Source organism: Garra rufa, chromosome 16 (assembly GCF_049309525.1).
Source record: "Garra rufa chromosome 16, GarRuf1.0, whole genome shotgun sequence".
NCBI classification, from domain to species: Eukaryota; Metazoa; Chordata; class Actinopteri; order Cypriniformes; family Cyprinidae; genus Garra; species Garra rufa.
Window position 1 is genome coordinate 10,617,451 of NC_133376.1, and position 17,543 is coordinate 10,634,993.

At 31.8% G+C, this 17,543-nt stretch overlaps 1 protein-coding gene across 2 annotated transcripts in view; it reads left to right on the forward strand.

The window, feature by feature from the left end:
- pdgfrb (platelet-derived growth factor receptor, beta polypeptide) overlaps positions 1-17,543 on the forward strand; it is a 117,297-nt gene that overhangs the window by 54,481 nt on the left and 45,273 nt on the right. For both annotated transcript variants that reach the window (XM_073819969.1, XM_073819968.1), the window contains exons 7-16: positions 851-1,022; positions 1,112-1,227; positions 4,009-4,132; positions 6,745-6,953; positions 10,623-10,717; positions 10,809-10,941; positions 12,203-12,307; positions 12,388-12,498; positions 13,179-13,335; positions 16,195-16,361. In XM_073819969.1, the coding sequence (XP_073676070.1) occupies positions 851-1,022; positions 1,112-1,227; positions 4,009-4,132; positions 6,745-6,953; positions 10,623-10,717; positions 10,809-10,941; positions 12,203-12,307; positions 12,388-12,498; positions 13,179-13,335; positions 16,195-16,361 (1,389 nt within the window). The remainder of the gene's footprint in view (positions 1-850; positions 1,023-1,111; positions 1,228-4,008; positions 4,133-6,744; positions 6,954-10,622; positions 10,718-10,808; positions 10,942-12,202; positions 12,308-12,387; positions 12,499-13,178; positions 13,336-16,194; positions 16,362-17,543) is intronic.

Here is a 17,543-nt window from a genome sequence, read left to right on the forward strand (position 1 = left end):
CAGCACATTTTGTGCAGCCTTCTGGTAAAAGCAGAGCTGTATGAAGAGCGGCCTTCATCGTCTGAGCTGTAAAGTCTGGGTGGCGTGTTTTCAATGATGCTTTGATGCAAACCTTAATTAAACACTAGTCCTTTAAAACAAGCGCTCAGTCTCACAACATCTCCTGTGATGGTGTTTGCTCTCGTCACGGGGGGAAATGCTGCGTGTGAATGAGAGCTTCTGCTGAAGGGAATGAGTTATGTTTATGTTTAACACGATGAAACCACAGCCGCACACAGAAACCCTGGAGGAGCGCAGACGAGTCACAGGAACTGACTGTAGATCAATGCGGATCTTTGTTCGAGTGTCCGCCGCAGCACTTACACACACAGGATGCAGCGACTGCAGGCAGGCCTTTATGAAGAAAGTGCTTTTAGCACCTGAACGTTTCGATTACGATCTATCAGCTGCGAGTGAGAGCTCACTTATGGAATAATAAATAGATTATGTAGAAAGATGAGCAAGCAAAACTCACTCTGCCTTGCATATAAGGTGTCATAATTTGATACACTAGCTTTCAGAAGTTTTGGGTTGGTGAGATTTTTGAAATGCTTTTAAAGTATTTTATGCTCTTGGAGGCTGCATTTATTTTATTTAAAATATAGGAAAAATAAAAAATGTTAACTAATATCATTATTTAAAGTAGCTGTATTCTATGTGAATATATTGTAACGTCTAATTTATTTTATTTATTTTCAGCATCATTACTCCAGTCTTCAGTGCCACATGATCCTTCAGAAATCATTCTAATATACTGAGTTGCTGCTCGAGAAACTTCTAATGAATGCAATTTTCATCTGTCTGTCTGTAGAGAAAGGATTCGTGGCTCTTTCTTCACATCTGGACGGGAACGTCTCGGCGCAGCTCGGCGAAAACGTGGAGCTGAAGGTGGAGATCGAGGCGTATCCCAAACCCACCGTCCTGTGGAAGAAAGATGGGGCTGCTATTAAAGGACACAACATCAGACAGGAACACGAGATCCGGTAATGATGCTCTCAACACACGACCTCTATTAAACAACACTAAACCTTTCCACGCATGTCTGACTTTTCATGCTCTGGATCTGCTGCAGGTTTGTCAGCACGCTGACCCTGGTCAGGATCCGACTGGAGCAGATGGGGCTCTACACTGTCAGTGTCCAAAACGAAGATGACTTTAAAGAGATGACTTTTGACCTTGAGGTGAAAGGTGAGACAGTTTGACATCTATGTACACACCGCCCCCATTTCCTGAAAACAGACACCCGTTCAGGGCTGGAGCAAGAATAACACCAGCTGTTGGGATTACTGTGAAACTGTTCACGGAAGTAATTGAATTTAAATTATTTATTTTATTTTATTTTATTTTATTTTATTTTATTTTATTTTATTTTATTTTATTTTATTTTATTTTATTTATTTTTTTGGTCATTAATTTAACTGAAATGACCAAATATTTATGTTTAATATTTAGTTTAATGTTTAATTTTAGTTTAATGTATATAATGATTTAACTAAATATTTAATTTAATTCCATATGTAATTTACTATTTAGATTTAATACAATTTTGAATAGATTTTTGTAATTCATTTTACTTTATTTAGAGTTATTTGTTTGATTTATATATATATATATATATGTCAGTTTTTTGATAATTATTTGTTCATTTAATTTTTTAATAATTTATTTTAATTTAATATTTAAATTGTTTAATGTAATTACATATGTAATTTAATATTTAATTAGTTTAATCTAATTTTAGTGTATTTATTTCTCAATTAATTTGATGTCATTTAGTAATTAAAGATTTAACAAAATATTTAATTTTATTTAATTGCATAATGAAATATTAAATGTACATTTTAATTCATTTTATTATTTACTTTTACTTTATTTATTGTTAGTTGTTACATTTAATTTAATATTTAATATAATATTTATTTAGTTTGTTTAATATAATTAAATGTTTACCAAAATATGTAATGTGTTTAATTTAATTATATATGTCATTTAATATTTAATTAGTTGAATTTAATTTTAATTTGGTAATTAATTTGAAATAATTTAATATTCTAATAGTTTATTTTAACTTAATATTTCATTTGCTTAATATAATTAAAAATAAAAATATGTAATTTGTTTAAAATTGTTGCATATTTAATGTGTTGTATATGTAATTTGATATTTAATTAGTTTAACCTAATTTTATTTTTTTCATAATAAACTTTACTAAATTACATTTTTCAATAGCTTAATAATATTTCACTTTACTAAAATAACTGAAATAAAATGTTTTATTTAATTTTAATGTATTTATTTGATCATTAAAGTAATTTTATATTTTAATAGTTAATAGTTAATAGTTAATGTAATATTTCAGTTGTTTAATGTAAATAACATGTAACCAAATAATTAGTTTAATGCAATTGCGTATGTAATTTAATATTTAATTAGTTTTTAATTAATATTTAATTATAATTAATTATATTTAATTATAATTAACTTTACTTAATGTAATATTTCAATAGTTTAATAATATTTAATATGATTTAATATTTAACAAAATAACTGAAACAAATGAAGAAAAACTATGTATTAAAAAACTAAGTTATTAAAAAAACATGAGAAAGGTTTTATTACATAAAATAAAACAAAACAAAAATTAATTATCACTTTTTATTATTTTTTTTTATATTCAATTATTCACAATTTGCATTTAGTTTAAATTAATGTACTAAAATAACTAAACAAATAAATTAATTAATACAGTTTACTAAAACAACATATTATAAATTTGCTTAGTTTAGTATAATTTAATATTTAATTCAAAATGTAATTACATTTAAGTACATGTAATTTAATATTTGATTCAGTAAAATTAATTTCATATTTAATTAAATATTTAATTAGTTTAATATAAATAACATGCAACCAAATATTTAATTTGTTTAATGTAATTGCATATGTAATTTAATATTTAATTAGTTTAACCAAATTTGAATGTATTTTATAATAACTTTACTTAATTTAATAATTCAATAGTTGAATAATATTTATTATTAATTAATATTGAATAAAATAGCTCAAACAAATGAATAAAAGCTATGTATTAAAAAGTTAGCAAAAGATTATTAAAAAGTTATTAAAAAACATAAGAAAGATTTCATTAAATTAAATAAAAAAAAACTTAAAACAAAAATGAATGACATGATTACAAATGTAAATTACATATAAATTACAAATTTATATGTAATTTACATTACATATAATATATGTAAAATTTATAAATTACAAATTTAAATATTTAGTTACTTAAATATTTTCATGTATTTATTTGATAATTATATTTTTTTTTATTTATGTATTTAATTTATTTTAATTTAATATCTTATTTGTTTATTGTAATTAAAATGTAACAAAATATTACATAAAATGACTAAAACAAATAAATAAATTAATGAAATTTAAGTAAATTTCATTAATTTATTTATTTGTTTTAGTCATTTTATTACATTAATTTAAACTAAATGCAAACTGTAAATAATTTAATATCAAAATTTAAAAAATTAAATAAAAATGATTTTAAAAATTATAATTACGTTAAATGAACTAAATGAAATAAATCTTAAATTAAATATTAGATTCAATTTAACAATTAACAATAAATAAAGTAAAAGTAAATGATTTAAGATGTAAATTTAATATTTCATTATGTAATTAAATTAAATTAAATTAAATGTTTTGCTAATATTTTATATTTAATTTGTTTAATTTATTATAATTTAATATTTAATTCTGTTAAATTAATTTAATATTTAATTCAATATTTAATTTGTTTAACTTTATTAATAAACAAAAAAATTACTTATTATTTGTATTTAAGAATGACCATTTACCTTTATGCTTCTTTTCCAGTTATTTTCTTGTTTACTCTGTGAGCTTTTTGTCTGTATTAACGTTGCTGACTGATGTCACGTCCTGTCTCTGCAGTTCCTCCTCAGATAACTGAACTGTCTGACCATCAGCTGCCGGGTAAGAAGCACGCGGTCACCTGTGTGGCGGAGGGAGTGCCGTCTCCCAGCATTCAGTGGTTCAGCTGTGACAGCATGCCCAAGTAATCACACACCTTCATCATCACAAATACATCTGATATAAATCTGTTAGCATTCCACTAAGGTCAGCAGCACATATGGTGTTTAGCATACGAGATCCAATACTAGATTATCAGCCAGCATTTTAAAAATATTTCCCCTTTAATGACTCTCATTCATATTTAATACGAGCTGTTTGCGAGATGAGTAAATATAAAGCTGATGAGTTTGCACAGCACTCAGAAAGCATCGCATAAACACACACATCAGCGTAATGAAGGCAAACAGTCGATCAGCTTGCGTCTGTCCATCATCCGAACGCAGCGCACATGCTGATTAAAACACCAAAGAGCTGCACACAAATACTTCTGTATGAATAATATATAGCACATATGCTGGAACGGCCATTAGCGCACACCTCTCCTATCCTACATGGGTGCAGCACACTTATGAGGGCGCAGAATTAAGTGTGCAGCAGATATAATGCATGAATATTATTGGGTGTGTTTGTTCTGGTTTGTAATGGTTTTTATGCTTTTTTGTTAAAGTACATATTATATAAATTGGTGTTTGGGTAGATCTATAATGGCATACTACTCAATATTTGCATTATGCATTCATTGGAAAAAAAAAAAATAATAATATATATATATATATATATATATATATATATATATATATATATATATATATATATATATATGTGTGTGTGTGTGTGTGTGTGTGTGTGTTTAAGCAAAATGACAAGTCTTAATAATAAAATAACTTAAACAAATAAATTAAAAAAATATTATAGAGTGATATTTAAAAATAGACATATTTTATTTATATTTTATTTATTTATTTTACTATAGACTATGTATGTTGTTGTTTTTTTACAAATAATAAAAATGACAAAAACAGACAACAAATTGACTAAAACTTTCACTTTTAAGACAGAAATCTACAACTAAGCTCTTATTCAGAATATTAACGTATAATATTAAAATTTTAAAAATTAACCGAGTTTATGGTTAAATAAGGAATAAAGTATGTGTCCATGACATGAAAAAAATATACTTGTTTTCTGTTTAAATTAGTATTTTTTCTTGTACTAAACATACATTTCTCAAAAAAAAAAAGTTTTGATTGGTAATTAGTTTTTAATTTTTTTGTCATGAATATGATATTATTATCATTTATAGATAATAATTATAATTATCATATTATAGATATAAATTTTAAATAAACGTAAACTGAAATAAAATCTTACAAAAAATATAATATTATATTATATTTAATTTTGGAGTAATTAATTTACCATTGTTTAATATTTAATTTATTTAATTTGATATTTAATTTGGATCAATGTAGTCTAATTAAAAAATTAAATAACATCTAAAATAAATAAATAAATATTAAATAAAATATCAAAATATTTCATTCGTTTATTTAATTTGGGGTAATTCATTTACCTTTGTTTAATATTAAATTTATTTAATTTGATATTTGATGTTTAAATTAAATATAAAAATATTTAATTAGTTAAAAAAAATAAACTATTAAAATATTAAATAAAGTAAACTTTTAATGATCAAATAAATAATTAAAAAGTTAAACTAATTAAGTATTAAATGGCATATGTAATTTAATTTAAAAAAATATTTATTTGATAATACATATTATATAATATAGTATTACTTAATTTAATATTTTAATAGGTTAATAGGTTAGTTTAGTATATATATATATATATTTGTAACTAAATTAACCTGTTAAATTATTAAATTAATATATTTTTTGTAATACATTATCTTACAAAGTATATTTACATTTATATTTAATGTCGAGGTAATTTGTTTACCTTTTTAATTTGATATTTAATTTGGATCAATTTAATGTAATTAAATTAATATTAACTAAAGAAAATAAATGTTAAAATATATAAATATTTCATTCATTTTGAAAATAAATAAAACCTAAAATATTAAGTAAAATTAATGATCAAATAAATAATCAAAAATTTAACTAATTAAGTATAAATAGCATGTAATTTAATTTTACAATTATTTATTTGCTAATACAGTCTACATAATTTTAACAGGTTAATTTAGTTTAATATTTAATTAGTTTAATGATAAATATGTGACCCTGGACCACAAAACCAGTCATAAGAGTCAATTTTTTAAAAATTGAATAAATAAGCTTTCGATTGATGTATGGTTTGTTAGGATTGGACAATATTTGGTTGAGAAAATCTGGAATCTGAGGGTGTAAAAAAAAAATCTAAATAGTGAGAAAATCGCCTTTAAAGTTGTCCAAATGAAGTTCTTATGCATATTACTAATCAAAAATTAAGTTTGATATATTTATTTAAATGTAAAAAATATCTTCATGGAACATGATTTTTACTTATTCCAATTATTTTTAGCATAAAAGAAAAATCGATTTTTGACCCACAATGTCTTGTTGGCTATTTCTACAAATATACACATGCTACTTAAGACTGCTTTGTGATCCAGGGTCACATATACATATATATTTTCTGCAAACATATGCTAGTATACTGTATTTTTTTCTTAAGTATGTAGAATGCAGTATATAGTGTAGAGTATGCAGTAGCCTGTACACTAGTATTCCTGTGTATTATCATTAGGTGCAGTAACAGAAGTGTGGCATGGAGCCCCCTAGTGGAGGATCCCGAAAAGGTCACCATCCAGACTAACCTCACCTACAACATCACACGCAAGATCCACCAGGTGCACAGTCAGGTGACTCTCCTGCGTCCACAGCTGCTCACCATCCGCTGCGAGGCCAGCAACGAGGGAGGAGCTCGAGCCCGAGACATCAGACTGGTGAACAGCAGTGAGTAACGTGCGCGTGTGTGTGTGTGTGTGTGTGTGTGTGTGTGTGTGTGTGTGTGTGTGTGTGTGTGTGTGAGTGTGAGGAGGGTGTTAAAGCCTCTTTGTGAATGTGTGAAATGAGGATCTGCTGAATGGAGCAGCACCCGTGGAGATCAAACACAGAGTGACTTTGCTTGTAATGCCATGATCCTGCAGGACTGCTTTCATTAGCGCCGTGAATGTGGCGTGAAACCCGTTGAGCTCATTGAAAACCTGATACTGGTTCAGCCGTGAGAAAACCCCGAAACACAAACACCTGCCAAAGCTGCGGGAAACGCTTCTTATTGACTCTATATGTGAGGCCACAGTCTTATATATGAGACGGGCTGCCTTGGTTTAAAGTCAACATGAGCCTTCAGCTTTGTCCTGTTTTATACATACATTTATACATTTATACATTTATTCATTTAGCAGACGCTTTAATCCAAAGCGACTTACAATTGGGAATACAACAAGTGATTCATCCTAAGGAGGCAGATCAACATAGGAAGTGCTCAAAAATACCATATATCTCAGGCATTGTTAGATGAGTGCTGGATAGAAAGGGAAGATCAAAAAAGATTTTTTTTTTCAATGAGTCAAATAGTGTCGAAAAAGATGGTTTTTTTAGCAGAAGCTTGAAAGCTGTTAAGGGGTGGGAAGATCATTCCACCAGACAGGAACGTTGAATGAGAATGTTCTGGAAAGTGATTTCATGCCTCTCTGTGGTGGTACAATGAGGCGTCTTTCACTAGAGGATCTCAGACTTCTGGAGGGAGTATAGATTCGTAGTAGTGAATGGAGGTAGGCAGGTGAAGAGCCGGTGACTGTCCTATAGGCCAGCATCAGTGCCTTGAATTTGATGCGAGCTGTAACCGGTAGCCAGTGCAGGGATATAAAGAGAGGTGAGACATGGGCCTTTTTGGGCTCATTGAAGACCAGCCGTGCTGCTGCATTCTGAATCATTTGTAGAGGTTTGATTGTACATGCTGGAAGACCGGCTAAAAGAGCATTGCAGTAGTCCAGCCTAGAAATGACCAAGGCCTAGGCGAGGAGTTGTGCAGCATGCTCTGTTAGGAAGGACCTGATCTTTCTGATGTTGTGCAATGCAAACCTGCAAGATCAAGCAGTTTTAGCTATGTGGTCTTTAAAAGTCAATTGGTCGTCAAAGATTATACCCAGATTTCTGGCTGAAGTCGATGGGGTAATTGTCGATGAACCTAACTGGATGGAGAAGTCATGTTGTAAAGTTGGAGTGGCAGGAAAGACAAGGAGCTCGGTCTTTGCTAGATTGAGCTGGAGATGGTGTTCCTTCATCCATGCAGAGATATCCGCCAGGCAGCCTGAGATCCGTGCAGCTACCGATGGATCATCTGGTTTGAATGAAAGATAGAGCTGTGTGTCATCAGCATAGCAATGGTAGGAGAAGCCATGTGCCTGTATGATGGGGCCTAGAGATGTGGTGTATATGGAGAAGAGGAGAGGTCCAAGAACTGATCCCTGAGGAACCCCAGTGACCAGTTGATGAGTTTTGGATACCTCCCCTCCCCAGGCCACCCTGAAAGAGAAAATGTTCTGAAACAGGTGAGAGAAAACTGCCGTGAGTAAAATACGAAGTGAGGTCCCTGTGATGCCCAGTGATGAGAGGGTGGACTGGAGGATCTGATGATTCACTGTGTCAAAAGCTGCAGATAAGTCCAGCAAAATGAGTACTGAAGATTTGGACTCAGCTTTTGCCGTCCGCAAGGCTTCAGTGACAGACGGTAGTGCAGTCTCAGTTGAATGGCCACTCCTGAACCCTGACTGGTTAGCATCCAGTAGATTGTTCTGTGAGAGAAATAAAGATAGCTGGTTGAAGACAGCTCGTTCTAGTGTTTTTGCTATGAATGGAAGGAGAGAGACAGGTCTATAGTTGTCTATAAGGTTTGTTAAGGTTTTAGTTTTCTAACCTTAACATATTTTTACCTTAACATATTTTAATGTGAAATGGATATTTAGTGAGGAAAAAATGTTGCACAGGAAGTGATTGATTGGAGAGTGAAACTTATCCAGTCTTCCTGTGTCTCTATGTGACAAGTGATTGAAAATACACACGAAAATAGTATTTATTTTATTTTTTAATTTCATTTAAATGTATTTTATGTAATTTGATGTAGTTTTTATTTTACTTATTATTTATAGCATGAATAAATAACATATATTTATTGTTTTTATTAAATTATTTTTATTCTTTTTTAAAAAAAAAAAAAAAAACTAGTTTCCCCTTTAGGCATCATTTTCATTTTATTGTTTTATTCATTGGTAATTGATTGGACAGTGACATGTCTCTATTTGCCAAGCAAGTGAAAATACACACAAAAATAGTATATGTTTTGTTTTATTTATTTTTTTATTTCATATTTTGTATTTCATTAAATTTTATTGTATGTGTTATTTATTTTTATTTTGCTTATTTTTTATATATTATATATATATTTATTTTTTCATTTAATTTTATTTAATTTATTTTTTATTTAAATAACATAACATAACTAACAATGTCATGTATTATTTTTATGAAATTAATTATTATTATTTTAATTTAATTATTAGTTATTTATTTAATTTTATTAAAATTTTATTTAATTTTACTTATTAATTACAGAATAAATAAATAACATCTATGTATTCTTTTTATTAAATTATTATTATTTATTATTTTTATTAAAAAATATATATAGTTTCCCCTTCAGACATCATTTTCATTTAATTGTTTAATGCATTTGTAATTGATTGGATAGTGAAACATGCCTCTATGTGACATTTGATTGAAAATACGCACAAAAATTTTGTATTGTATTTATTTTATATTTAAATTGTATTTATTTTACTTTATTCATAACCTAAATAAATAACATATGGCAAGTAATTGAAAATACAAAAATGTAATTTAATTTTAACAAAAACATCATAATAAATACTTGTGTTCTTTTTTAATTAAAAAAAATATATATATTTATATATATATATATAGAGAGAGAGAGAGAGAGAGAGAGAGATAGATATAGATATAGATATATATATATATATAGAGAGAGAGAGAGAGAGAGAGAGAGAGAGAGAGAGAGAGATTTTATATATATATATTTGGTGACCCTTTAAGCATTCTTAATTGATTTATAGTTTATTGATTAAGGTTTTGTTTGTAATAATATTGTTGACTGATGTCTTTCTCTGTCATTTCCCTGTTCTTCATCATTTCACAGAAATTTAGGAAACACTTTTATCTACACTGTAAATGGAGCCTAGTTGTCTTAATTGTAAGCCACCCTAAACCTTTTATCTTTTAGTTTTATTCCATTTCAGTTTTTAATTGTGATATATTTGAGAGTAAATTGGATAGTATGAATGAAAAAGCACAGAACAAACCATAACCATAACCAAAACATCACAATAAAAAAATCAAGATGTTTTAATGCAATATCTCTATATGACTAAAAATACAAAAATTCACAATGTAAGTAATTCATTAATTATTTTTAAGAATTCCCATTAGTGTTTGATTGGATGATGAAAAGTGTTTCTTTATGAAGGTGGTTGAAAATGACACATCAGCTGTGAGAATCAGTATTTAATGTGTTTTTAATGAAGATTTTCTGTGTTTTCTGTCCAGCGTTGTTTTCTCAGGTGGCCGTTCTGGCTGCAGTCCTAGCACTGGTGGTCATCGCCATCATCTCCATCATCATCCTCATCGCTGTGTGGAGGAAGGTCAGTCGCCTCACATCCTGTCTGTCTGACTGAGACTTAGCATTTCAATCTAACATTATTCAACTGTAAATGCACAATGTTTGGCCTTCAGAAGCCCCGCTATGAAATCAGATGGAAGGTGATCGAATCGGTCAGTTTGGATGGACACGAGTACATCTACGTCGACCCCATTCACCTGCCCTATGACCTGGCCTGGGAGATGTCGCGGGACAGTCTAGTCCTGGGTGAGAGCAGAATACACTTAAAGGGATAGTTCACCCAAAAATGTGATGTTTATCTGCTTACCCCCAGAGCATCCAAGATGTAGGTGACTTTGTTTCTTCAGTAGACAAAAACAAAGATTTTTAACTCAAACCGTTGCAGTCTGTCAGTCATATAAAGGCAGTCAATGGAATCTACGGTTTTGAGAGTCGAAAATACATACACAGACAAGACCAAATTAAACCCTGCGGCTCGTGGTGATACGTTGAGGTCTTAAGACACAAAACGATCGGTCTGTGCAAAAAACTGAACAGTATTTATATCATTATTTACCTTTGATACACCAGAACGTTCTACTGTCCTGAGCGCGTTCACAACAGCCAGCGTGTGGCGCGTCTATGTGATCTGCCATAGTAGATGCAATCGCGGAAGCGATCTGTTGAGTGTTTACATCACTCATTGTTTACATAGTGCATATCGGCCTCTCAAAATGGTAATTGCTCGTGCTTATCCTGATTCTGGCAACCGATTAAAAACTAAAAGATTAAGTTTCCTTGTGCAAACTCATCTGGGAGTGTAGAATTTTCACAGACTACATTGCCAGATCACGTTGATTCGTCACCCGCCGACTGTTGTGAACGCTCTCAGCACAGGTGAATGTGTCGTCACAAGTCGCAGGGTTTAATTTGGTTTTGTCTGTGTATGTTTTTTTTTTACTCTTAAAGATTTGGTGCCCATTGACTTCCATTATATAACTGACAGACTGCAACGGTTTGAGTTAAAAATCTTAGTTTGTGTTCTACTGAGAAAACAAAGTCACCTACATCTTGGATGCCTTGGGGGTAAGAAGATAAACATCAGGTTTATTTTAAAGGGTCGATTTTTTGACATTGAGATTCACTTTTAATCACAATATTGAGAAAACCACCTTTAAAGTTGTCCAAATGAAGTTCTTAGCAATGCATATCATTAATCAAAAATTAAGTTTTGATATATTTACAGTAGATAATTTACTAAATATCTTCATGGAACATGATCTTTACTTAATAACCTAATGATTTTTGACATAAAATAATAATCAATCATTTTGACCCATACAATGTATTGTTAGCTATTGCTACAAATATACCCCTGCTACTTAAGACTGGTTTTTGTGGTTCAGGGTCACATATAGCCATAGAGTCTTTTCTAAACACTCAGATAGAAGCTTTTGCTTTAGATGGACACTGTTGGTAAATCCAGATGTTTATGTACTGAAATGTGTTCAATCATGTGTTTCTTCAGGTCGGACTCTGGGATCTGGAGCGTTCGGGCGTGTTGTTGAGGCGACGGCGTATGGTCTCGGCCGTTCCCAGTCTGCCACTAAAGTGGCTGTTAAAATGCTGAAATGTGAGTGTGAAACACACTTATGCAAATGTATGTTAGTGTGATTGATGGTTGTAGTTAATCATGTTGTTTGCTTACGGCAGCGACGGCACGGAGAAGCGAGACTCAAGCTCTGATGTCTGAACTCAAGATCATGAGTCATCTGGGTCCTCACCTCAACATTGTCAACCTGCTGGGCGCCTGTACCAAACACGGTGAGCAGACCCCAGCATTTGGGTCACATGCTTAAGGGCTAGTTCACCCAAAAATTAAAAATCTGTCAATAAATTCTCACTCTCATGTCGTTTCAAACCTGTAAGATGTTTGTTTATCTTCGGTACACATATTAAGATATTTTTGATGAAATCCAAGAGCTTTCTGACCTTGCATAGACAGCAACACAAATGACACCTTCAAGTCATGATACTCCCCTTTGTTTTATTGTATTTGTCCTTTAGTTTGTTACTTGCATCTATGCTCTTATTATTAATAACAAAGATTAAACTTTTCTTGTTGTTCTATGTTTTTGTTGTGGTATCAGTTCAGTCGTAGAATCAAGATATTTTAGTCAGGTGTCGTATTGAGGTCAAAATGTTGGTATTGTGACAACACTAGTCCTTACTACTTTTCTGGTTCTTGAATGTGTCAGGTGCGTTGCTGTTTATGCAGGGTCAGAAAGCTCTCAAATTCATGAAAAATATCTTAATTTGTCTTCAAAAGATGAACAAAGTTCTTATAGGTTTGGAACGACATGAGGGTGAGTAATTAATGACAGAATTTTTATTTTTGGGTGAACTCTCTCTTTAAGGGTTAAGCAGCTGAACCTTCATAGATGTTTAAAGAACTACTTTTGATGCATCCTTTTCAGGTTTGTTAAATCTTTGTTGTTCCGCAGGTCCGTTATATCTGGTGACAGAATACTGTCGCTATGGTGATCTGGTTGACTACCTGCACAGAAACAAGCACAGCTTCCTTCAGTACTACGCCGACAAGAACCATCTCGCCAACGGCAGCCAGATCTGTGACGACAGCGATGTGTCGACCGGGAAAGAGTAAGAGTAGCCTGGCTATCACCAGACCACGTTATGACTTCGTCATGATTCGTGGTCTGGGAACCACATGTTCATTTTCTCGTATTTGAGGCGTGGTTTACGAATGCCCAGAGCCTTTTATTGGGCGATACGAATGTCTATCAAATGCGCCTGTGCGTAGCTCATAGCCAATCGTTTCAATTATACCGGATGACGTATGTAGAGCGAACGCCAAAAGTTGCTCTTTATTCAAAATAAACTTGCGTTCTAAACAACTTAGAACACTATACACCGTGTCTACACCGGACGCGACAGTTGCCGTGCCGCAACAGCTAAAGTATAATAGCTCAAAATCGTTCTAAGGCCCAGCATATTAGCGTTAGCCGCTTATGCTAACGATTAACTACATTACAATCCGATATTCAAATTAAAATATGCAATGTTCTTAACAGAAGCTCTAAATATGAAATTAAATTGAAACATACCTTACTTGAACTCTTTATTTGATCCCGCAGTCAGTCTACACTGGACGCGACAAGGCGACCGTTGCAAATCATTTAAACTTTGTGTGAGCACGTCATAAATAGAATGCGGCAGCAGATTACTGTCGGGGATTTGCCGCTCCGCGCTGCATCCAGTGTAGACAGCATAATAGGTTCTAACGTCATTTGTCGCGTCGCATCGCGCCACTCGCGTCCGGTGTAGACAAGGTGTAAGGCTGCATCGAAAGATAACTTCGCGTCTGCTGCCATGCTGGATCCATAATTAATAACCAACTGCTAAGGTGAGTCGCATAGAAGGCGTCATCGTCTTGCTGCTCCCTCCCCGTTCTGTGATTGGTTCCCTATCTTAGGTGAAAATTAGGTCCATGGTTTCCAGACTGACTAGAAGCGTGAATAAAATCGCGCTGCGCAAGGCAGTATGGGGACACCCAGGCTAGAGTAAGAGTGCATTACTGACAAATAAACATGTGATTTCGTTGATTCTATTGCACATATCAGTCAAGATTTTAGAGTAATTAAAAAAATAAATGTTTTTTCTGCTCACCAAGGCTGCATTTATTTGATTAAAAATACAGTAAATTTTATTACAATTCAAAATAACAGTTTTCTGTTGTGATATATTTTAAAATGTAATTTATTCCTGTGACACAAAGCTGAATTTTCAGCATCATTACTCCAGTTTTCAGTGTCACATGATCCTTCAGAAATCATTCCCAATATGCTGCTTTGTGCTGCTTAATATTTTTGTGGAAACCATATACATTACTATTCAAAAAATTGGAAATTAATACTTTTATTAACAAAAGATGCATTAAAATGACAGAATGACAGTAAATACATTCATAATGTTAAAAAACAGTTCTATTTTAGATAGAAATATGCTGTTCTTTTGAACTTTCTATTCATCAATGAATCCTATATGAAGCAGCACAAATGTTTCCAACACTGATAATAATCAGAAATGTTTCTGAGCATCAAATCAGCATATCTGAATGATTTCTGAAGGATCATGTGACACTAACAGTGTTGGGGTTAGTTACTCAAAAAAGTAATATATTACATATTACATATTACTCTCAAAAATAGTAATGCCTTACTTTACTTTATTACTCCCTGGAGAAAGTAACTAGTTATATTACTAGTTATATTACTAGTTACATTTTTTTTTTTCTTACACAAAAAAATGTTATTCTGAACAAAAAAGCATGACCTATACTGCGTGCATCCAGTGCATACGCGATCTCATAAAGCTCTTATAACAATGGATATTATGCACAATTAATCTTTCATAAAGGTCTACGTGTGTTGTGATTCGTAAGCACGCAATATTCAGCACTGTTCAAAACTTTTGAGCAGTGAGTGAATTCTATCTTAAACACCATTGATTGGCGATGCGTTCCAAAAATCAGCAGATGGCTACATTGCTCATGTTGCAAAACAAGTTTTAAATCGAAACTGCCTATTCTTGCTCTTTCTAATCATATATGTTGTTCTTGCTGTTTTTGTGCAATAGATGAATAACATTATTATTTTTTTTTTAGATATTTTATGTTTAGATATTTCTATATTGCGGGAGTCCCGCGAATCATTTTATTTTCCCGCATCCCGCACACACACACACACACACACACACACACACACACACACACACACACACACACACACACACACACGAGTCTCTACCGCCCGCACCAGCACACGCACTTGTCCATCAAGTTTTGTCCCGCGCCGCACTCTGTTGCGTTGGGTCCCGCGGGTTTGCAGGTCTCTATTTGCAAGTGCCGCTCTGCTGCTGGCTGCCGGGTGTCGACCAATCGGTGATGGTAATTTAATGATACCTCGTGCCAAACCCAGACCAATCACTGTTCAATTCACGCCCCCCTCCCCTTCCCTTCTGTTCTCTGTGTTGTCGTGTGCCTTGAGTGTGATGAAGGTGCTACTGGCAAATGTAACGCAAGTAACTAGCTCGGGAAAACTGTAATAATATTACAATTTTCAGACGAGTAATGCCTTACACTACTAGTTACTGAAAAAAGTAATATTATTACAGTAACGCGTTACAAAGTAACGCGTTACACCCAACACTGGACACTAAAGACTGAGTAATGATGCTGAAAATTTAGCTTTGATCACAGAAATGTTCACATAGAAAATGGCTATTTAAATAAGAATAATATACACTGTTTTACTGTAGTTTTGATCACATAAATGAGAATTAGTGGGCAGTAGAGTCTTCTTTAGTAAATATTAACTATTCTTAATTATAACTTTTGACTGGTAGTGTAAAGTGTTTAAAATTAACATGAAATACTATCTTGACTGTAGACTTTGTTGAAGTAAGCCAAATGTAATCAGGTTATATATCTGTGCTTTGCAGATACGTGTCGTTTGGCAGTGAGTGTGATGGAGGATATATGGACATGACCAAAGACGAGCAGACCGAATATGTGCCAATGCAGGAGCTCACAGACACCATCAAGTACGCAGATATCCAGCCATCACCCTACGAGTCTCCTTACCAGCAAGACATCTACCAGGAGCAAGGTACATACTCAGCCCGCTCTCTGCAGACCTTCAGATCAACTACTGTACATCTCAAAATAACCACATTTGCTCCAGAAAACCTTTAATATCTATATAAAATTATAATTAAATATATAAATAAAAAATCTTAATTATAAAACATAAAATTGTGCATTTTAATTGCATCGCTTTTATTATTAATAATAATAATCACAATACACAATTATTTAAAATCATAAATATATTTTAAAAATGTAATGCAATAAAAAATGCAAATCTCTTTCATGCTAAAATTTTTTAATTTATACATAAAATATATAAAACTGCATTTTTCATTGCATTTATTATTAATAATAGTCACAATAAACAATTATTTCTGAAAAATAAATTGAAGTTGAAAGCATAGTGTAAGACTGTAGGTCTTGTCTTGTTGTGCAGATGTACTGGAAGCTTACCTAAACTTTTTTTCCTAAAGCTCCCATCATGCCTCACTGTGTGATCTTTGGCCCTGTGTTGCTGTGCAGGTCTTCAGGTTGAGCACAGACAACTTCTGTATGACATAGAGATCTCTTTCATAACTGACGCTCATTAAAGTTTCACTTCCTCCTCTTACAGGATGTGCCTTGAACTTAATGAAACACTTGAGGTTTCGGCGCAGTTTAAATATTACGAGTAAAAAGTCTCATTGTTTATTTTTGTATTTATTTACAGTTTGAGACGTGTTTTAATTTGAGCTCAGAGGATGTCGGTGTCAATTCAGCTTCTCTTAACCATAGAAATCCCTCATAAAACAGTACAGAATCACTGCAAAAAATATTTTATTGCTTGGTGTTTTTGAGTTTTTCCAGTAGAAATATCTGTTTATTCTGTTTATTAGCAAATTAATATAATATTAAGTCTGTAACACTTTACGATAAGGTTCATTAGTTAACATTAGTTAACGACTTTAGTTAACATGAACTAAGAATGAACAATACTTCTACAGCATTTATTAGTCTTAGTTCATGATAATTTACTAATGCATTATTAAAATCACATGTTATGTTTGTTAACATAGTTACTGCACTGTGAACTAACATGAACAAACAATGAACAACTGTATTTTTTTAACTAACATGAACAAAGATTAATAAATACTGTTATAAATGTATTCATTGTTCATGTTGGTTAATACATTAACTAATGTTAACAAGTGACACTTTA